Source organism: Procambarus clarkii, chromosome 38, assembly GCF_040958095.1.
Source record: "Procambarus clarkii isolate CNS0578487 chromosome 38, FALCON_Pclarkii_2.0, whole genome shotgun sequence".
Lineage (NCBI taxonomy): Eukaryota > Metazoa > Arthropoda > Malacostraca > Decapoda > Cambaridae > Procambarus > Procambarus clarkii.
The window spans coordinates 15,839,033-15,862,080 of record NC_091187.1 but is presented as its reverse complement, the minus strand read 5'-3'; the positions used below and the strand labels follow the sequence as shown (position 1 = coordinate 15,862,080).

The window sequence follows — 23,048 nt, the reverse complement described above, 5'->3', positions numbered from 1 at the left end:
TAATAAATGTAACCAAAGCCGTCAAAGATTGAGGAAAGATGTACACGTTCGTAACTGCTTGTGTAACTGCTTTCGTGAATCTGGCCCCTTGATCTAAATCACTTATTCTCTTATTAATCAAGAAATCCGTGTATCATGTGGATGACATAATGTGTCATGTATCATGTGTCGATGATATTAATCCATCTATTTTTCCCCTCTTCAGCATGCTGATGCTAATTCTTCGTGCTTATTCATCTATGCATGGCCTGTCTCTTTCTCCTTCATTGCTGCTACCTTGATGTTGCTGGACGTTCCGTGGGCGATGCTCCGGGCTCCTTGAATGTGTGACTGTGCGAACAGTTGGATGAGGAGAAGAACAACCTGACAACCGCTGAAGAACGCCAGAAGGAACTGACGGCTTCCTGGTTCAAGGAGCGTGATGACCTCAGAAAGGACCTCACTGAATACAAGAAAGCCAGGGAGAAGGCTGAACGCGACCTACGGACAAGCAAGAGAACGAGGGACACTCTGGTGAGAGGTTGTCACCACTAGGCTGTGAAGGGGAAGGGGCTAAGGGGCTAAGGGGCTAAGACTGGTGTCTTAGTTCCCCAGTTAGAAGGTTGGTGTATCGCCAGGGTATCACTATTAGGATTTGGGATAAGTGAGCTGGAACACCTCCACATTTGTGTGTGTGTGTGTGTGTGTGTGTGTGTGTGTGTGTGTGTGTGTGTGTGTGTTCCCTATTTGTGCGAGTAGGATCGAGCCGTTAGCTCCTGGACCCCGCCGTTCTGTCGGATATCTAATGCATTGACTACCGACCTATTTTTCTTTAACATATTCTCACACACACACACACACACACACACACACACACACACACACACACACACACACTCACACTCACACTCACACACACACACACACACACACACACACACACACACACACTCACACACACACACACACACACATCAACAGGATGCAGCTCGCAACAGCTGACTAACTCCCAGGTACCTATTCATTGCCAGATAAACAGAGGCAACAGAAAAATGAAACTCTGCCCATTTATTTCAGTTTCAGCCGGGAATCGAACCCGAGTCCAAGAACTACGAATCCCGAACGGTGTCTGCTTGGCCGCGAGACCTATATGTCTGTATCAGTAACACTTCCCAAGAGGTTTTGAGAAAGAGTGAAGATCGAGTGATACCGAAAGACTCTGTGAAGGGGTTGGGTTGAGACAGGTGTTAGGTTGATCAACCAGCTTGTTGTGTCAGACGTGGAGTAATAAGACGGGGAGCCAGGTCGGCCGAGCGGACAGCACGCTGGCTTGTGATCCTGTGGTCCTGGGTTCGATCCCAGGCGCCGGCGAGAAACAATGGGCAGAGTTTCTTTCACCCTATACCCCTGTTACCTAGCAGTAAAATAGGTACCTGGGTGTTAGTCAGCTGTCACGGGCTGCTTCATGGGGGTGGAGGCCTGGTCGAGGACCGGGCCGCGGGGACACTAAAAAGCCCCGAAATCATCTCAAGATAACCTCAAGATAAGCCCCAGTAAGGAAGACATGCACGAGGCATGCCAGTCATTCACTGATTAAATACAAATGCTTTCAAAGAAGGTAACTGTAGAATGATTGTTAATTATTCACCCACATATGTTAGTCCTATCACGACTGAAATTAAATAACATTGAGCTGCTCTTAAACCATAGCAGGAGGTTATCTTGAGGTGATTTCGGGGCTCAGCGACCCCACGGCCCGGTCGTCGACCAGGCCTCCTGGAAGAGGAGTAACGAATGTTGAGCCATAAAATATATAACATTACCTTGGTGTTTAAGACAAACTAATCATCAGCTCACAAGTAAAAAGATCAAGGTTGATACATAAGCTTAAGAAACAGGAAGAATAAGCTTAAGTGAAACGAGCATATGATTACAGAGACACAGAATACCTTAATATCACAGACTTAAAGAATATAAGCTTCCCAAGACGCTCTTCAAGCAGCATGATGAATATAAATAATGAACAGGTATCGTAGCTAAGACTAATTCATCAATTATCGTCAATATCACTCAGTACAGCTCAGTGCTAATACAATATTAATAAATTACAAATATAATAATTCGAGACTTGCATTTTAAAAACATGATTATACACATAATAAACGGGAATCAAATACGAATACAACTGTTCTTGATAGGGAACTGTATTAATACATCTGAGCAGCGGAAAATACAATAAATACCGCGTGTATATTACACAGTTGCTTTGTGCCTGGCTTGGCCTTATAATCGAGAGTATTACTAGTCTTGGCTCTTTTATATCTATCTGTACTAACTTGTAAGTATATTAGTGCCTTGGTCAATCTGGAGCCTCACGTTCTGTACGCTTCCCGATCAATCAGGAGCCTGTCATCCATAGCATAACCCAATCAATCAGGACCCTGTCATCCAGAGCATAATCCGATCAATCAGGAGCCTGTCATCCGTAATATATCCCAATCAGGAGCCGGAAACTCTAAACATATTCCAATCTCTAATATCATTCCCCTTTGACCACAGGAGTCTAAGCTGGAGGAGGAGAAACAGAGAGCAGACGAAGCTTTCGCGTCCAAGAAGAAAGAGAACGAAGAACTCAAGACTCTTAAGAGAGAGAAAGATGAACTCACTCAAGAGCTGGTGGAACTCAAGGACACCATCAGCCAAGTAAGTCCTGCCACAACAGGCAAATTAACCCCACAAGTATAGTCTTTGTTGTCATCTGAGGTTGAGGGTCCAGGCGTCCCAACATCGGCTAATATTATCTGTAAAACCTCCCAGGCTTGAGTGAGGGTCAACTTGAGTGTATGTTTTCATCCTTACCTTGAGGTGCTTCCGGGGCTTAGCGTCCCTGCGGTCCGGTCGTCGACCAGGCCTCCTGGTTGCTGGACTGATCGACCAGGCCTCCTGGTTGCTGGACTGATCGACCAGGCCTCCTGGTTGCTGGACTGATCGACCAGGCCTCCTGGTTGCTGGACTGATCGACCAGGCCTCCTGGTTGCTGGACTGATCGACCAGGCCTCCTGGTTGCTGGACTGATCGACCAGGCCTGCGGGATGCTGGACTGATCGACCAGGCCTCCTGGTTGCTGGACTGATCGACCAGGCCTCCTGGTTGCTGGACTGATCGACCAGGCCTCCTGGTTGCTGGACTGATCGACCAGGCCTCCTGGTTGCTGGACTGATCGACCAGGCCTGCTGGTTGCTGGACTGATCGACCAGGCCTCCTGGTTGCTGGACTGATCGACCAGGCCTGCTGGTTGCTGGACTGATCGACCAGGCCTCCTGGTTGCTGGACTGATCGACCAGGCCTCCTGGTTGCTGGACTGATCGACCAGGCCTCCTGGTTGCTGGACTGATCGACCAGGCCTCCTGGTTGCTGGACTGATCGACCAGGCCTCCTGGTTGCTGGACTGATCGACCAGGCCTCCTGGTTGCTGGACTGATCGACCAGGCCTCCTGGTTGCTGGACTGATCGACCAGGCCTCCTGGTTGCTGGACTGATCGACCAGGCCTCCTGGTTGCTGGACTGATCGACCAGGCCTGCTGGTTGCTGGACTGATCAACCAGGTCCGGTCATATATTAGGCAACACTGTTTTCCACAACTAATCCCAGTAATGTAATGTGTCAGGGTGAGACAGAGGTTGGCTGTTCTTGGTAAATACTGATAATTACAAAGTTTGAGTATAAGATTGTGGCGTTGTCTAAGAACTACAACTCCCACAGCTGGAGAAGGCGAAGGACTCGTCAGGAAGCAAACAACGACGCGACCTGGACACCCTCAAGAAGGAGAAGGACGACGTGACAGTACGGATGAATACACTGGAGACCGAGCTCAAGGTATCATCAAATACCCCTTATAAAAGCGTCTTGAGGTGTTCCTTAACACCTTAAGGTGTTCCTTAAGGTGTTCCTTGTCTCAGCACTCAGATCAAGAGACAGCTCGCTATAGATACATATTTTGATGGTTATTAACATTTTCAACATTCTTGAAGATTTTTGTTTTTGGGAAAAATATTTTTTTTGGCATTTATTATCTAGTTTAGAAACATATAACTTCAATCCGGGAACACGTCAAGACAGTCTGAGCTTAGAGGCTCATATCCCAGCTTATATATATATATATATATATATATATATATATATATGTCGTACCTAGTAGCCAGAACGCACTTCTCAGCCTACTATGCAAGGCCCGATTTGCCTAATAAGCCAAGTTTTACTGAATTAATATATTTTCTCTAATTTTTTTCTTATGAAAGGATAAAGCTACCCATTTCATTATGTATGAGGTCAATTTTTTTTATTGGAGTTGAAATTAACGTAGATATATGACCGAACCTAACCAACCCTACCTAACCTAACCTAACCTATCTTTATAGGTTAGGTTCGGTTAGGTAGCAGAAAAAGTTAGGTTAGGTTAGGTTAGGTAGGTTAGGTAGTCGAAAAAACATTAATTCATGAAAACTTGGCGAATTAGGCAAATCGGGCCTTGCATAGTAGGCTGAGAAGTGCGTTCTGGCTACTAGGTACGACATATATATATATATATATATATATATATATATATATATATATATATATATATATATATATATATATATATATATATATATATATATATATATATAATTACAATTCATCTCACAATCTAAATTTGAGCTGTTTTGTATTCAATATGAAAACACTAAACAAAGACAACTATAACATCCCTTAACGTTTAAAACAATAAAGAGAAACGTTTCAGCTGTTTCTCTTATTAATCATTAAGAGAAACAGCTGAAACCCTCATTAAAGCTTAATTAACAAAGTAACGAACAGACGAAGAGCCACTGTATTAGGGTGATGTTACAAACCTTTTCTACCATATTGTTAATATCACATCTGCAACCTTAAATGATACAGAGGTTACAGCAATTAATACAGATACCATTTTACTGTATTTCCCCGTCCTGCAGGCGGAGCAGAAACGCCGCGATCGCCTGGAGAAAGAAGCCATAAGCCTCAGGAACAACGCCAAGATAGAAGCTAAACTCAGGGAAGACCTCGACGCCCTTCGTCAGGAGTATAAAGGTTAGCATCATCTGTTGACCAGACCACACACTAGAAGGTGAAGGGACGACGACGTGTCGGTCCGTCCTGGACCATTCTCAATGGTCCAGGACGGACCGAAACGTTCTCAGTCGATTGTGAGAATCGTTCTCGTTCGTTCTCGAGACTCGTGGTTCTCAGTCGATTGTGAGAATGGTCCAGGACGGACCGAAACGTCGTCGTCCCTTCACCTTCTAGTGTGTGGTCTGATCAACATACTTCAAGCCACGTCATTGTGACTCATCGCCTGCACTTAGCATCATCCGCTTTGTGTACAGCTGTTATAGGCATGACCACCACGAGTTGTCATGTCTCCCGGAGAGTTCAGGCTCTTGGGCACTGATTCATCATTCCGAGCTCCTATCCTAACTCTTATCCTATCTACACATTGCTTTCAGGTGCTGTGTAGTCAAACTTTCTTAGCGCTCAGGGGCCAGATTCACGAAACACTTACGCGAGCACTGACGAACCTATACATCTTTTCTCAATCTTTGGCGGCTTTGTTTACAATTATTAAACAGTTAATGAGCTCCGAAGCACCAGGAGGCTGTTTATAACAATAACAACAGTTGAATGGGAAGCTTTCATGCTTGTAAACTGTTTAATAAATGTAACCAAAGCCGTCAAAGATTGAGGAAAGATGTACACGTTCGTAAGTACTTGTGTAACTGCTTCGTAAATCTGGCCCGTGCACTGAAAATCTCCTTACGTCCAAGACGTCCTGTGAAAACTTATATTTTTCCTCAGATCTGGAGAAAACTCGTGCTAAGGAGAAGAAGGAGTGGCAAGAGCTTCGTACCAAGTACGACTTGTTGGAGGAAGATTACGTCGTCCAGAAGGCGCATGTAAGACCTTTTATTCTTCTTATAAGTTCTTATAAGACTGATTCTTGCAGTCCTTCACATGTTACCATATGATGTTTGTTTGTAAATCATCAGGATTCATCAGCCACCCAAGTGTTCACTTACGAAACCAGTACATCTATCCCTAGATCATGGCGGTTTAATCTGTATATATTAAACAGTTTACGAGCTTGGAAACTTCACAACTTAAAGGTTATTAGTGTTATAAACAACCTCGTAGTGCTTTAGAGCTCATAATTCTTTTCAGAAGTGTAAACTAACCCACGATGATTGAGGAAAAGATGTACAGGTTTCGTAATTTGACACATAAATGGTGGACATGTCCAGCCTAACATGTCTTCGAGAGCTTCAAGCCACCATAACTTAAGAACTTTGAAGATAACAAGTGAATAAGACTGGTTTATGATCTCAGTGTTCAATCATGACTGGTTCATGACATTAATGTTCAAAAATGACTGGTTCGTGACATTAATGTTCAAAAATGACTGGTTTGTGACATTAACGTTCAATTATGACTGGTTCGTTACTTTATTGTTCAATAATTGTTTTTGTTTCAGTTCACTGTGAACCGTGAAGGCATCCAGCAAGATTACGAGACCCTTAAGAAGGATCACAGCACGATTGAGTCTGAACTCAAGACACTGAGAGAAACATACAACGTGCGTCAGGACACATGGATCAAGGAGAAGCTTGGCATGCAGGTGTGGATAGTGTGGATCCGACAGTACTAATCTAATATTGACATGAACAAATCCACAAGGGCCGTGACGAGGATTCGAACCTGCGTCCGGGAGCATCCCAGACACTGCCTTAATCGACTTGTTCATTTGATGCATCACGTTAGTGTGATCTCTGCGTGTGCTAATATTGACATTTAGATATGTCAATATTACACATATTGACATTTGTGTTAGATATACACACATGCGGGACACTGACCCATTCTCCATTCCTTATACAGGAGCAGCTGCGAGAACTGGAGAATCGTCTCAATAAGGTGTCCACCGACCCGGCGTCTTACTCCGAGAGAAAGCGACTCAAAGATATCATTGAGGACAAAAACCAGCAAATTGAGAAGTTGAAGCGGGACGCAGACGGCATCTCGGACCAACTCTCCTACCACAGACGAGAGGCTAGTACCCACCCACCTGTTGGGTGACATTGTTATATGGGTCCCATCTGTTGGGTGACAGTGTTATATGGGTCTCATCTGTTGGGTGACAGTGTTATATGGGTCTCATCTGTTGGGTGACAGTGTTATATGGGACCCATCTGTTGGGTGACAGTGTTATATGGGTCTCATCTGTTGGGTGACAGTGTTATATGGGTCTCATCTGTTGGGTGACAGTGTTATATGGGTCTCATCTGTTGGGTGACAGTGTTATATGGGTCCCACCTGTTGGGTGACAGTGTTATATGGCTCCCATCTGTTGGGTGACTGTTATATGGGTCACAACTGTTGGGTGACAGAGTTATATGGGTCCCAACTGTTGGGTGACAGTGTTATTTGGGTCCCAACTGTTGGGTGACAGAGTTATATGGGTCCCAACTGTTGGGTGACAGTGTTATATGGGTCCCACCTGTTAGACGACACTGCCAAATGACTTCCGTCATACTAATAACCAGTTGTGTAAATATTACAACATTTGCAATATGATAATTGCACATATCTCATAATACCCAAAATAAACATCTGAAAATATAGGAAATGATAAGTTTACCTTCTATATTAAACCATCAAGTTTTACCTTGTATTGTAACTTACTCTCTGGATACAAATATCAGCAAAAAAAAAAAATCACATTTTACCGTCCAACTCCTCAAAAAAATCATATTCGACATAATTTTTCTCAAGACATAAACCTCAAACCTTACATATATGAGACGTGTTTTAAACTAAGCTGTGTATGTCCTCCAGAGTGAAGACCTTCGACGCAAGGTGGAGGACCTGGAGAAGATACAACAGATCAACGAGAAGAGGACCTCCTCCTTGGCCAACGATACCTCCACTTACGACAACACCATCAGAGAACTTCGAGCCAAGTAAGACCATCACACACCTGTGTGACCAGACATGTGTGGAGGTGTTTAATACCAGATGTCTTTGTGTGTTCTTGATTGACGAAGGTAATGCATGACGGGCTTTGCGAAATATTTGGTGCTACGGGTTCATGATTCATGCAATAGTGCTTGGGACCATTTCCTTTCATCTGATGCCTCTGTCAGCTAGCAGTAAATAGATACCAGGGAGTTAGACAACTGCTAAGGGTTGCATCATGGGTAAGGTCAGACATTGGCTTGCTAAGACCTCGATAAGCTTATGTACAAGCTTCCTTCCCCTTGACATCGTGGAACCAAATCATGCCAGATATACTTTAGTTAAGAGTTTCTTCTTGCCTGAATGCCTGCAATATAATAAGCTTGCTGAGTGCACAAGCTTGCATTACGATAATCCCATGTTCTATAAACTGATATTTTGGTTATATCTCGTTACATCAATGCTTTCAACAGCCTCCTCGTCAATTATATAAACCCTAGAACAAAATATCAAAGTTATGCCTATAAACGTTTTGTATTATCATTTTCTATGGATGGGATGTACATGGGACACTCTCCAATTCACGTTGTGTTCAAAACATCAATACTCTTTTAATATGATGTTTCAGAAGTAGTGGCCTGATTTCTATGTGAAGAAAAAACTTAGCTGAAATAGAAAAGATTTGATGCAATTGTCGCTCGATTGTTTCAAAGGGAGTAATTATATTCCTTTTTCCTGTCTCAAAACAATCCAGACTTTCCTCTACCGAGAAAACACAGAAGACAGAACTCACCAAGATCAAGATGAAGTACGACTCGAAGCTGAAGGCGATGGCGGAGGAGGTGTCCACCCTGACACAGCACATGACCAAGTACAGGAGAGAGCGTGACACCTACAAGGAAATGCTAGACGGAACTCAGCGGACCATTGCTGAGTTGAAGGGTAGCTCCACCTTCAGACCCTCTCGAGCTGACAACGCTAGCGAGGTAATGCCTCTGTGGATGGGGGGAAGGAGGGATGAATGGGTGATGAATGGGTAGGTGAAGCGTGGACGGAATGGGAGGGGAAAGGGTACAATGAATGATAATATTTTAATAGGGATAGGCCGGAAAAGTAATCTGTGTTGCTGTGAGGCAAGCCACTTAACACGAAGGTAGACAAAATATGTGATTTTATATTTATCATTGATGCGATAGATAGTTGGTGTGTGTGTCATGTCAGCGTCTTGTGCAAGCTGAAGATTGGTGGGATAAATTGGCTTTTATCTGGTTAGGTGAGGTTGGACAGGCATGACGTTAGAGTCAATAATTGCAGGCAATCATTTATGTCACTGAACCATCTTGACTTTCCTTCAAGAATGTTTTGCTCGTCAAACGCACACACACACACACACACACAAACATTAATGCATTAGGAAGTGATGTGGTGGAGGCTGACTCCATATACAGTTTCAAGTGTAGATATGATAGAGCCCAGTAGGCTCAGGAACCTGCACACCTGTCGATTGACGGTTGAGAGGCGGGACCAAAGACCCAGAGCTCAACCCCCGCAATAGGTGAGTACAAATAGCCGAGTACACACACATAGTAGAAAAGGGATCAAACATGGAAGGAAAAACAAAACACTGGCGAAGTAGAAGATGAGGGTGACCCAGTTAAGGGGACGTCCACCCAATTATGGGGAAATCAGAAAGGGACAGCAAGACACTTGGAAAACAATAGACAACCTACAAGGCGAGCTGAGAGCAGCAAAGGAGGAGATAAACACCCTCAAAGAGAACCCCACTCAGACTCAATACTAATTAGTTTTTACAAATTAGGAACTTTGTGCTGTGTTTACCTGTTAACAATGCATCTAAATGGTTATCTCTGAACGTATAGTTATTTACACCACTGTTAAGGTAGCCCTGATAAAAGCACTTCTTAGTACCAAACTGCATTTAGTCTTGTAAATGTTGAATATATATATATATGTCTTATAATGATGCATTGTGTGTAAATGTGTAGATACTTTGTGTCTATGTTCCTTGCATGCCCTCTGCATTCCATATATATTTTTAAAAGACACATATACACACACATATCCTGTAAGCTCATCCGTCTTCAATAACAATCCAATGATGATATTGATGATATCTATTCCCCATCATCATCATCATAGTAACTTACCCCTCACTCCCCACACCTCTCATGCAGACGATGAGTCACAATAACGTGGCTGAAGTATGTTGACCAGACCACACACTAGAAGCTGAAGGGACGACGACGTTTCGGTCCGTCCTGGACCATTCTCAAGTCGATTGAGAATAGTCCAGGACGGACCGAAACGTCGTCGTCGTCCCTTCACCTTCTAGTGTGTGTGGTCTTGTCAACACACACATCTTACCCACACTGTCACCCCTCTCACTTACCCCTTCCCCTCCCCCTTCAACCTCCTCCTCTGGTGCTGTGGTTAACAACCAAACCTAACCTAACCTTCTACTCTTAGATTGCAGCGGTTCAACGCAAGGCGAGCCAGAAGGTAACTAAGTACAGGATAATCTATCAGAGTTCCTCCTCGCCTCTCGCTCCGGGTCTCCCATTCTTGACCTTCTCCCTCTCTACTCTCACAGAGGTTCACTGTGCCCTCAGTAACTCTGCAAAAGTAAATTTCACTGAGTAAATTACAACCTTGAGAAGCTAGCTACGTAGTTGTGTGTTTACATCAGAGGGTTAAAGAGTTGCAACACAAGAATCTATACAGAGGGTGACAACAGGGACAACAGACTCAGGGTGACAACAGAAGACAACAGACCCAGGGTGACAACATAGAAAACAGACCCAGGGAGACAACAGAAGACAACAGACCCAGGGTGACAACATAGAAAACAGACCCAGGGTGACAACAGAAGACAACAGACCCAGGGTGACAACAGAAGACAACAGACCCAGGGTGACAACAGAAGACAACAGACCCAGAGTGACAACAAAACAACAGACCCAGGGTGACAACAGAAGACAACAGAACAACGGCTTGAGACTTAAACCTTTCCCTCCTCCAATCGTAAGACTCCATTTTAATTACCATTTTCATACCAGTGACCCTCAGACGACGTCCTCACACACTTAATTAAAAAAACATTCTCAGGGAAGGGGGAAACTTTCCCTAGATAAACTCTTCTGCTGCTCCGTGGACCAATGCGTTCCGCAGCCACAAACAGGCGCCTTGCTTGCCCTGCTCCTTCATACTAATCATCCTGGTTTACCGACTCATCTTAATGAATCGTAGCAGCCAATCAAAAACAAAATATATTAAATGCTAGAATATGGGTTCTGAAATTTTGCTGGAATTTGGTACAAAGAATCCAAATTCCTGTTAATGACATGAACTTGAGAGAGAGAGGAAGGCAAGATGGGAGATTCCTCTAGTGTTTTAACGGCTCTTGTGGTTCTGTTCTGCTGTTCTTGTCTGTTAGAACACGCTACGCTAGCTCTTCTGTGGTGCTGTTGAGGTCTTGGATGGTCCTCACAGTCATAGAATGAACACACGGAAGAAGCAAAGGAGACTATCTGTTGTTCTGAGCTCTGGCACACATATTCTCCTGTGATTTATCTCCATATTCCTTTGATTTCCTCCTCATGATCCTATGACTCTCTCATGCTCCTTTGACACTGTACTTGAGCTGCACAGTGTGAGGACTGTGGTAGTGCTGCACAGTATGAGGACTGTGCTAGTGCTGCACAGTGTGAGGACTGTGCTGGTGCTGCACAGTATGAGGACTGTGCTAGTGCTGCACAGTGTGAGGACTGTGCTAGTGCTGCACAGTGTGAGGACTGTGGTAGTGCTGCACAGTGTGAGGACTGTGGTAGTGCTGCACAGTGTGAGGACTGTGCTAGTGCTGCACAGTGTGAGGACTGTGCTAGTGCTGCACAGTGTGAGGACTGTGCTAGTGCTGCACAGTGTGAGGACTGTGCTGGTGCTGCACAGTATGAGGACTGTGCTAGTGCTGCACAGTGTGAGGACTGTGCTAGTGCTGCACAGTGTGAGGACTGTGGTAGTGCTGCACAGTGTGAGGACTGTGGTAGTGCTGCACAGTGTGAGGACTGTGCTGGGGCTGCACAGTATGAGGACTGTGGTACAGCAATTGGAGGAATTTAAGAACAAAAGATATATCTCATTTGCTTCTAAACTTTAGTCCTCCGTGTGAAGCTTATGTGCTATGCTGTGTTCAGTCTCTAGAATGTTTCCATCCAATCTGCTTAGAATTCAGCTTCGTTGCATAGACTTACCTTAAAAGCAAAATAGTTGCTAAATAAATGACCTTATGAGCACTGTGTAGTGGTCGCATCTAGAACCAATAACTCCATGAAATGAGTCGAATAATTATTTCGTATGCTGTATAATACAGCATACGAATATAAGGCGTATTAATGACTTCGTAACAGTGTAAACCACATTAAGAAATAAAGTAAATGAGACTAACTTAAAATGCCAGTGTGGCCACCAATGTTTAATTGTTTTTGTTCAATTTAAAGTATGATAAGTGTCGATATTATACTCTTCAAGGATTAATTATACAAATATATACACGCATTGTTTATTATTTTGATGAATTGGTAATTGTACTGTGTTAACTGTTCAGTAATGGAGATTTGTTCAATACTGTGACTAACTGGAGGGTGACAAGTGTGGTTGTCCTCACCTCAGGCTCAACAACACCTCCTGGAGACGCAGGAGCTTCACACTCAGATCACAGAGTTCGAGGACAAGCTGGCTGACGCGAGGCTGGAGAACACCAAACTCAAGAACGAAGTCATAGACCAGAAGACCAACTTCGAGATACAACTTTGTGACTTGCAGACTAAACTCAACGAGGTGAGAAAGAGAGAGGCAGCTTCCACTGCTGAAATTCTTGTTTACAGTGTATTTCAGTCTGTAAATTGACAGACGTAATATATTAAACATATCAATCTGCTTTAAATATAAAAGTATTTTGAGGTAAGCCACAATGGTAACTTTCTTGGGTTTTGCAGTATGAAGAAGATCGCCTCCTTGGGGGAGGAAGCAGACGAGTTCCTGGTCTCAGGACTCGACTCGAACTCAATTGGCAGAAGGAGAGAGAAGAACAACAGCGACTCATCCAGGAGACGGCCACCCTCGCTAAGGACCTCAGACAGGTATTGTAATCGACACAGTCGACTTGAGAATGGTCCAGGACGGACCAAAACGTCGTCGTCTATTCACTTTCTAGTGTGTGGTCTGGTCAATTCAGACAGTTATTTCTTACCCGACCGAATCAAGGATTGGAAGGATTAAGGATCAGGGTCAGGATCCATCAAGCTTTTAAGCAACCATTTACGAAGCCTGTACATCTTTCCACAATAATTGCGATTTTATTTTTTCATTTAATAAACAGTTTAGGAGCTCCGAAACACTTAGTCCTTTTCTATAACAATAATAAACTGTTGTGAAGTTTGGAGAAGTTGCAGGATCCAAGTAAGTTCAGTAGAACTTCTGGTTTCAATTCTTTTGACCATGTCGTAGCTCAGTCGATTAAGGCAGCGTCTGGGATTCTCTCGGACGTAGATTCGAATCCTCATCACGGCCCTTATGGATTAGTTCATTTGATACATCACACTATTGTGATTTCTGTGTGTATTGAAGTTTCCTAGTTCATAAATGTAAACAAAGCCAGCATGATTACGAAAAGATATATAGGTTTCGTTAGTGATTCTGTAAATATCTGATGAATCCTAACCCCCTGGGTACTGTGATTACATTATGGATTTGCATCCTCCATGAATGACCAGACAGATGGTCCAAGATGAGTACAGATGGTCCAAGATGAGTACAGATGGTACAAGATGAGTACAGATGGGGCCAAGATGAGTACAGATGGGGCCAAGATGAGCACAGATGGTACAAGATGAGTACAGATGGTACAAGATGAGTACAGATGGGGCCAAGATGAGTACAGATGGTCCAAGATGAGTACAGATGGTACAAGATGAGTACAGATGGTACAAGATGAGTACAGATGGGGCCAAGATGAGTACAGATGGGGCCAAGATGAGCACAAGGAGTTGCTTATATGTTACGACTCAAAATCTGTGCCAGTATATTGGTGTGTCTTGGCCCATTGCCCCAGCGTCGAGTAGCGAAAACTCGCTATAATAGTGACACTATTTTATGCCACGTCAGAGAAAATATTATGCTAAATTCGCACAATTTGTCGACACAAAGGCGGAACTTTTATTTGTTTCAGAATAGAGAAGAGTGAAGCTAACATTTTTGTCACTCAAAATAACACAGAGTGAAGGTAGAGGTAAAAGGCATGAAGGTAAAGGAAGATAAAGACTCTAGAGCGAGTACTTAGTTATTAAGAATATGTAGCGAATATCTATCAATTTATAACTTGGTCCGTGAGTTCTTAAACTTACTGGAGGTTTGCGACGGTGAGTTCCTAGACTTACTGGAGGTTTACGACGGTGAGTTCCTAGACTTACTGAAGTGTTGCGACGGTGAGTTCCTAGACTTACTGGAGGTTTACGACGGTGAGTTCCTAGACTTACTGGAGTGTTGCGACGGTGAGTTCTTAGACCTACTGTAGGATTGCGACGGTGAGTTCTTAGACTTACTGGAGTGTTGCGACGGTGAGTTCCTAGACTTACTGGAGTGTTGGGATGGTGAGTTGAGTTCTTAGACTTACTGGAGTGTTGCGACGGTGAGTTCTTAGACTTACTGGAGTGTTGCGACGGTGAGTTCCTAGACTTACTGGAATGTTGCCATTCCACAGACGCTGTACGAGGTGGAGCGAGAGAGGGACCTGGAGCGACTGGAGGCCAAGAGGAAGATCGACCAGCTCAAGAAGACAGTGGGACAGGAAACGACAGACACCAAGTCTAAAGTACATGAGGTAAGAACAGGTTCAGCGAGGGGTACAGACGGTAGGTACAGGTTCAGGGAGGGTACAGACGGTAGGTACAGGTTCAGGGAGGGTACAGGCGGTAGGTACAGGTTCAGCGAGGGGTACAGACGGTAGGTACAGGTTCAGGGAGGGTACAGAATGTAAGAATAGGCTAAGAAGAGTACAGCTGGAAGTAAGTATGAGTTAGGAATATTATAGAAGGCAAGCACAGCTTAGATGGGATACAGGAGATACAGAGGAGGGGGTGAGGAAGCATACAGGAGAACTATCCACCACATGTGATTATCGTGAATTACAGTGCTAACTACCCTCCGCACTTGCTGGCGGAGCCATGATGAAAAACAGACGAGAATATTTATGATTGGAAGTCATTAGATATTACTATAACCAATCCTCAGCATAGATTTTCTATTTCCAAAGATGTATTACCTTTAATTTGTACTCAAAATATTACTATTAATTCCTCTTTCTGCTGATGCTGCCTCTCATTTTACTGTCCCAGTTTAAGATCGTATCCTGTCAATAGTAATTCCTTAGTAAGAGTCGTCTCATTCCAGCTTAAGATGGTATTCTGATAATCCCTAAATAAGAAGTGTCTCTGGCCCCTTACAGCTGCAGCGGGACCTGCTGGAGCTACGGGAAGCTCACGCCAAGCTGAGACAGATCAACGAGAAGCTCCGACGCGAGAAGGACCGGACGGAGGTGGAGCGAGAGGCCATGAGGGACAAGTTCTTGGGCACCTCCAGGGAACACCTCAACCAGCAGGCCAAGATGGAGCGCCTCATGGACGAGGTAGACCACCGTGGGCAGTGGGGAGGGCGAAGGGGATAGTAGGGGAGGGCATAGGAAGGCAATGTAGGGTAAGGCGTAAGTTCCTAAGGCTCTTCCTTAGGAGAGGGCAAGGAAGGGCAGGGCAGAGCTGAAGACACGAGGCCATGGGGGCAAGAGAGGGCAGGGCAAGGTAGGGGAGGATGAGAAGTGTTGAGGGATGTTGGGATGGGTAGTAAAATGAAGGAAAAGGAAGGGAGGGGGAAGAAATTAGGAGGAAAGGGTTAGGTAAGGGATGGATGACGGCATGAGAGTGAAAGGGAAAGAGAGGGAAGGGGAAGACAAGATGAGAGAATGAAAAGATTTGGGTAAGAAATTACACAGATATGGGAAGGACAAGGGAAGAGAGAGAATAGGATTGAGAAAGAAATGAAGATGACACGGACTGACAAACAAAAAATAACGAAAATGAGAAAGAATGATCACACCCACCAATGTTGATCACCTACCCTTGAGTAATCACCGTGCAAAGTTAGATGAGGCTAGCCCAAGCATCTTATCTCTTAACTTCATTGTCACAATAACGTGGCGGAAACAAGTATCCCAACCTATCCACTTAGGCCCGTCCAGGATCCCATCTGGACCTGGTTGATACCTGGTTGATACCTGGTTGATACCTGGTTGACGGGGTTCTGGGAATAGTAACCCTTTATATATATATTAATTGTGTGCCTCAGTCTTGTGTATAAAACATGTTTATGGTTCTCCTAACTAATTCAACTCATTTGAACAAACAATCCTATCACAGTGAAAAAAACAAATTCAGTATTAAATGTATTTAACAATAGTATCATCGGCATGTATTCAATATAAATGTTGATTGTTATTCGATTGTTTTGTGTGTATGGAATATTGTAGTCGTGATTACCAATTTGTCGATCCCAATTTATGGTAACAAGTTTGTGGATCCCCATTTTATGTTAGCAAATTTGTGGATCCCAATTTGTAAATTACTAATTTGTCATTACCAGTTTGATATTATCGGTTTGTAATTACATTGTCATAAACGTTTGGGAAGATTGCAGATACCGGATAATATATTTCCTCAGACTTGGCTCTACATCAACCATCTACCACTCTATTTTAATAAAAAAAATGTAGTCTTTTCTAAATATAATTTCCCTTTGTTTATTGTCCTTAATTGTTCTACTAAACAGTTGTTTATTGTCCTTAAACTTCTACTGAAGAAGATTTAAGTGATTCTTGATCGTACGTGGTAAAAGGACCAGTTTCTATATCCCTCTAATGCCAGAATTATCATTGCTAAGCAGTTTGACTCCTGTGAATACAATTACATCAGGAGTTTCTTCATATTATTTCATTTATTTGTTGTTCAATCTGCAATTTGAATATGGTTTTAGAGCTCAATTTATTTTGCATTTTCGCATTCACTGAGTTCGGTGCTGCCTCTCTAATGCCAGGATGAATGTAAGATAATTATCAGGACGAAAACCCTAAATTATTTCGACTACATAGCACTTGGAAGGTATATCAAGATAGGTATTTGGGATAGGACGGAGGAAAGGAATGGTGTCCAGTCACTTGGACTGTCGAGGGATTGAACGCTGACCTGCATGAACATCTTCAACTGGTAAAGGAGAGGCCCTTAAGTGGCCCCCTCAACTTAGTTATGTCTCGCGGTTTCAAAAGTGTTAGTTCAGACTTACATAAATAGGGACAATTTGGCTTGAAATTGATGCAATTTCATGAGTTAGACTTCGCACCGGGTGAACAACCGCTGGCACACTGGCTAGTAATCAGACTTGACCTGACGATACCAGACTTGACATGACGATACCAGGTTTGACCAGACTTGACCAGACGATACCAGACATGACCAGACGATACCATAGTTGACCAGACGATACCATACTTGACCAGATGATACCAGACTTGACCAGACGATACCATACTTGACCAGACGATACCAGACTTGACCAGACGATACCAGACTTGACCAGACGATACCATACTGGACCAGATTATACCAGACTTGACCAGACGATACCAGACTTGACCAGACGATACCAGACTTGACCAGACGATACCAGACTTGACCAGACGATACCAGACTTGACCAGATCAATTACTCAGCGAAATGTATCATTATTAGTTTTATAGGTATGAGAATCGTTTCAAATTTTGTATATAGTAAAATCCTGACCTCGATCTTCTTCTATGGTGTCCCTTTGTGATTGTGGAACCCTCAGGATGTCCCAATATGCCTGTGGAGTCCCCATTGTGTCCCTTTGTGATGGTGGAGTCCTCAGGATGTCCCAATATGCCTGTGGAGTCCCCATTGTGTCCCTTTGTGATTGTGGAGTCCTTAGGATGTCCCAATATGCCCAATGTGTCCCTTTGTGATGGTGGAGTCCCTCAAGGGATGTCCTCTCGCTAATGTCGCCTGGAGAGTCGCCAGGATGTCCACCTGGCATCCCTGCCACCATCACCTGTATTTTCTGACGTCCCTAAATGACAGGATTCACCGTCCCTTTTGAGAGTTCAGTCACTTGCTACCCCTGGAAACACAAACCGACACTGTCTCTATTTTCCGCTTGTTACAACTTGTAATAAAGTTGTTACATCTTGGCTTAACGTGTTTATGACGTATTAGAACGTTATTACAACTTGCTATATTGGTTGTTATAACTGGTTAGGAGGTGTTCAAACTAGTTCGAACGTTGTACCAACGCGGGGGTAGGCGCCCCCCCCCCCCTCCTCCGCCCTACTGTCATCAAAGGATTTCTCCACAACAAAATTTTCAAGCGATTTTCGAGAGCAGTTTTTGACAGTTGTCATAAGCAGGTTCACTCTTTTCCGAAGGGAACTCGTGGAGTATTTACAGTTGTGTACAGTCATCAGTCTGCATGGTCTGCTGCTTGGTATCTGTCTGTCATTGCCTGTCTGTCTGCCTAATTGATTGCCTGTCTGTCTGTTTGCCTGTGTGTGTGTTTCTCTCTCTCTGCATTCATATATTCACATGTATAAATTTTATTGACCCGTGTTAAGCCTCAGCAAATGCAGCAGCTTAACAAAGGTCAGTGTTAATCAAGAATCCAAAAGCCAGCACTCGCGGCCAGTGGTCAGGTTGATGTCCCCTTGTTGCTGCTACTCCACTAGTAGTCCTTGTATCCACACACGTGCTGGTCCATAATCCACACACGTGCTGGTCCATAATCCACACACGTGCTGGTCCATAATCCACACACGTGCTGGTCCATAATCCACACATGTGCTTGTCCATAATCCACACACGTGCTTGTCTATAATCCACACACGTGCTTGTCTATAATCCACACACGTGCTTGTCTATAATCCACACATGTGCTTGTTCATAATCCACACATGTGCTTGTTCATAATCCACACATGTGCTTGTCCATAATCCACACACGTGCTGGTCCATAATCCACACACGTGCTGGTCCATAATCCACACATGTGCTTGTCCATAATCCACACATGTGCTTGTCCATAATCCACACATGTGCTTGTCCATAATCCACACATGTGCTTGTCCATAATCCACACATGTGCTGGTCCATAATCCACACATGTGCTTGTCTATAATCCACACACGTGCTGGTCCATAATCCACACACGTGCTGGTCCATAATCCACACATGTGCTTGTCCATAATCCACACACATGCTTGTCCATAATCCACACATGTGCTTGTTTATAATCCACACACGTGCTTGTCTATAATCCACACATGTGCTTGTCTATAATCCACACATGTGCTTGTCTATAATCCACACATGTGCTTGTCCATAATCCACACACGGGCTTGTCTATAATCCACACACGTGGTTGTCCATAATCCAAACACGTGCTTCTCCATAATCCACACATGTGCTTGTCCATAATTATCTGTCCTTGTCTACAATTATCTGTTCATTTGCTCTTCCTTCAGTCAATTTGTACCATGAATAGAGCGAATGGTAAGAGAATTATGCGTCAAATCTACGAGAAATAAAATTGTTTCAAGATCTGTTGAGTTATATGTAAATATCTTTTGATTGTGTGTTGTTCTTGTCTTCCAGATGAAGAAAGTGAAGGATCTTGCTCCCCTGGTCCTTGGGGAAGGTATAGACGGCAAAGACGGATCTCTCACAAAACTCCGTAAGTCCAATCTTCGTCTCTCTGTACCAAACAACATTATTTTTCTCTGTTGACCAGACCACACACTAGAAAGTGAAGGGACGACGACATTTCGGTCAGTCCTGGACCATTCTCAAGTCGATTGTGAGAATAACTTGAGAATGGTCCAGGACGGTCCAGGATGATTATAAATTGGGTTTATAATTGTTACTGTCAATAAAAACTGTTTATTCCCATGGAAATAAAGCAGTTTGTGTGTGTTGCAGCCGGAGACGCCAAGCCCAGAACCAAGGAAGAGTTCACGGAGTCTCTGAAGAAGGCGTGCCGGAACATGGAGGAGCTCAAGAGAATGATGAACCTCTCTGACGACAAGGACAGACTCAGAAGAGCGCCCTCCTTCAGGAGGTGAGTCTAGCAGCTTATACGTCGAGTATACCATATTTAGATCGTTAGTATACATGCTGGTGTATACTCGTGGTAAACTCACTGTCTTATTTGGTGGCAGTTTGGTAATCTAGATGTGGCAATCCCAGTAGAAAAGGAGTCACAATAACGTGGCTGAAATATGTTGACCAAATCACACACTAGAAAGTAAAGGGACGACGATGTTTCGGTCCGTCCTGGACCATTCTCAAGTCGATTGTGAGAATGGACTTGAGAGTGGTACAGGACGGACCGAAACGTCGTCGTCCCTTCACCTTCTAGTGTGTGGTCTGGTCAACAATGCTAATACAGACATTATGTGCTTGGTAAGGCGATATACTAACTACCTTCCTCATTGTTAGGGCGCTCTCAGATATGGACAGTGAAGACGAGGGTCTTCCTCTGCGACCCAGAAGCCAGCAGCGAGGCACCCTGCACAAGCCAGGGACCAAGAGCCAGAGATCAACTTTGTACCGAAAGACTCAGTCTCTGGACCACCAGATGGCCGAGGATAAGGTGAGTGTGTGTTAGTAAACATGTGTGTTAGTTGTGTAAGCGCGCACCCGCACACTCACACTAGATGAGGTACTTGGGTCTCTGAATCTCTCTGCCCCTCCTTCTCTCCTTCTCTCCTTCTCTCTCTCTCTCTCTCTCTCCCCCTCCCTCTCTCTCCCTCTGTCCTTCTCCCCCCCCCATCTCTTTCTCTCCCTCTCTCTCTCCCTCTCCCTCTGTCCTTCTCCCCCCTCTCTCTCTCTCCTCTCTCCCTCCGTCTCTCGGAATATGTGGCACTCAGGCCAACCCAGACTGGCACTCATAAACCCCCTTTTTTAATGTTAGGAAATTGGGAAATACCTCGAGTGTCTGGTCCACTTTGGACATTGAGAGAACGACAGTCATTCCTCATCTTCTGACGTTCCATTTTATAGCTATAAACATTATCAAATCTGATTTATGTTAATTTTTTTATTGCAGATAAATGTCCCACAGATATTTATGTTATGTCAAACTATTAACTTTGGCACCCTTGTCCCTTTCTGTTATTATCTGCTGATGATTGGCGTTAATGATGGCTCTAAGCTCGTTAGTGTGTCCTTGTAGGCGCGGTCCCTGGCACGTGCTTCCTTCGTAAGTGTGTAAGTGTTTGTGTCTTGTCCTTACAGAACAAAATCTGGGTGTCGACGGACGCGGGCAGCACCACCAGCATAGACTCTACAATGACGGACGACATGCGGAAAGCCAAGTACGACAGAGATATCTCCCTCGACAGGTAGGCGGTTCTCCCTCGACAGGTAGGCGGTTCTCCCTCGACAGGTAGGCGGTTCTCCCTCGACAGGTAGGCGGTTCTCCCTCGACAGGTAGGCGGTTCTCCTTCGACAGGTAGGCGGTTCTCCCTCGACAGGTAGGCGGTTCTCCTTCGACAGGTAGGCGGTTCTCCTTCGACAGGTAGGCGGTTCTCCTTCGACAGGTAGGCGGTTCTCCTTCGAGAGGTAGGTACCTCTCCTTCCACAGGTAGGAGGCTCCCCGCCTCCAGAGATGGAGGGGGAGGGGGAGCAACGCAGACATAGAGTGTAGTATATTGATTGTGTGAGAGTGTGGAGGGAATTGTGGAGTATTGAGTTAAGTTACAAGTTGCTAGGAGGTTTGAGAGGGCGTGAAATGTTTCTCTAGGAGGTTTTAAGAGAGCACGAAAAGTAGCTAGGAGATTTGAGAGGGAACGGAAAGCGATTAACAAATTAAAAATAACTTTTAATTTAGGTAAGTGGCTGATCAAATTGGCAAGGATAGAGGGGGATGGGTTAGAGTTGAGAGGAAAATGAGTAGTGTATATAGTGAGTATGAAGAGCAGAGAATAGGTTGACAAATGTGATGATTGAATGGGAAGAGGATGGGGACGGATTGGGGAGAAGCTGGGGTGGAGGTAGAGGAAGCCAGGAAGCTGTGTAGAAGCTGGGGTGGAGGTAGAGGAAGCCAGGAAGCTGTGTAGAAGCTGGGGTGGAGGTAGAGGAAGCCAGGAAGCTGTGTAGAAGCTGGGGTGGAGGTAGAGGAAGCCAGGAAGCTGTGTAGAAGCTGGGGTGGAGGTAGAGGAAGCCAGGAAGCTGTGTAGAAGCTGGGGTGGAGGTAGAGGAAGCCAGGAAGCTGTGTAGAAGCTGGGGTGGAGGTAGAGGAAGCCAGGAAGCTGTGTAGAAGCTGGGGTGGAGGTAGAGGAAGCCAGGAAGCTGTGTAGAAGCTGGGGTGGAGGTAGAGGAAGCCAGGAAGCTGTGTAGAAGCTGGGGTGGAGGTAGAGGAAGCCAGGAAGCTGTGTAGAAGCTGGGGTGGAGGTAGAGGAAGCCAGGAAGCTGTGTAGAAGCTGGGGTGGAGGTAGAGGAAGCCAGGAAGCTGTGTAGAAGCTGGGGTGGAGGTAGAGGAAGCCAGGAAGCTGTGTAGAAGCTGGGGTGGAGGTAGAGGAAGCCAGGAAGCTGTGTAGAAGCTGGGGTGGAGGTAGAGGAAGCCAGGAAGCTGTGTAGAAGCTGGGGTGGAGGTAGAGGAAGCCAGGAAGCTGTGTAGAAGCTGGGGTGGAGGTAGAGGAAGCCAGGAAGCTGTGTAGAAGCTGGGGTGGAGGTAGAGGAAGCCAGGAAGCTGTGTAGAAGCTGGGGTGGAGGTAGAGGAAGCCAGGAAGCTGTGTAGAAGCTGGGGTGGAGGTAGAGGAAGCCAGGAAGCTGTGTAGAAGCTGGGGTGGAGGTAGAGGAAGCCAGGAAGCTGTGTAGAAGCTGGGGTGGAGGTAGAGGAAGCCAGGAAGCTGTG

The 23,048-nt window shown here is 44.7% G+C and overlaps 1 protein-coding gene across 9 annotated transcripts in view; it reads left to right on the top strand.

The window, feature by feature from the left end:
* LOC123771865 (trichohyalin) overlaps positions 1 to 23,048 on the top strand; it is a 101,844-nt gene that overhangs the window by 55,965 nt on the left and 22,831 nt on the right. For 7 of the 9 annotated variants that reach the window (XM_069337789.1, XM_069337790.1, XM_069337796.1 and 4 more), the window contains 18 exons: positions 343 to 513; positions 2,539 to 2,682; positions 3,742 to 3,855; positions 4,974 to 5,088; positions 5,854 to 5,951; positions 6,527 to 6,670; positions 6,931 to 7,101; positions 7,888 to 8,012; positions 8,762 to 8,993; positions 10,495 to 10,527; positions 12,694 to 12,861; positions 13,020 to 13,163; positions 14,783 to 14,902; positions 15,527 to 15,706; positions 19,787 to 19,865; positions 20,111 to 20,249; positions 20,630 to 20,783; positions 21,428 to 21,534. In XM_069337789.1, coding sequence (XP_069193890.1) covers positions 343 to 513; positions 2,539 to 2,682; positions 3,742 to 3,855; positions 4,974 to 5,088; positions 5,854 to 5,951; positions 6,527 to 6,670; positions 6,931 to 7,101; positions 7,888 to 8,012; positions 8,762 to 8,993; positions 10,495 to 10,527; positions 12,694 to 12,861; positions 13,020 to 13,163; positions 14,783 to 14,902; positions 15,527 to 15,706; positions 19,787 to 19,865; positions 20,111 to 20,249; positions 20,630 to 20,783; positions 21,428 to 21,534 — 2,438 coding nt within the window. The remainder of the gene's footprint in view (positions 1 to 342; positions 514 to 2,538; positions 2,683 to 3,741; positions 3,856 to 4,973; positions 5,089 to 5,853; positions 5,952 to 6,526; positions 6,671 to 6,930; positions 7,102 to 7,887; positions 8,013 to 8,761; positions 8,994 to 10,494; positions 10,528 to 12,693; positions 12,862 to 13,019; positions 13,164 to 14,782; positions 14,903 to 15,526; positions 15,707 to 19,786; positions 19,866 to 20,110; positions 20,250 to 20,629; positions 20,784 to 21,427; positions 21,535 to 23,048) is intronic. The other 2 variants (XM_069337793.1, XM_069337791.1) reach the window with 2 other exon arrangements.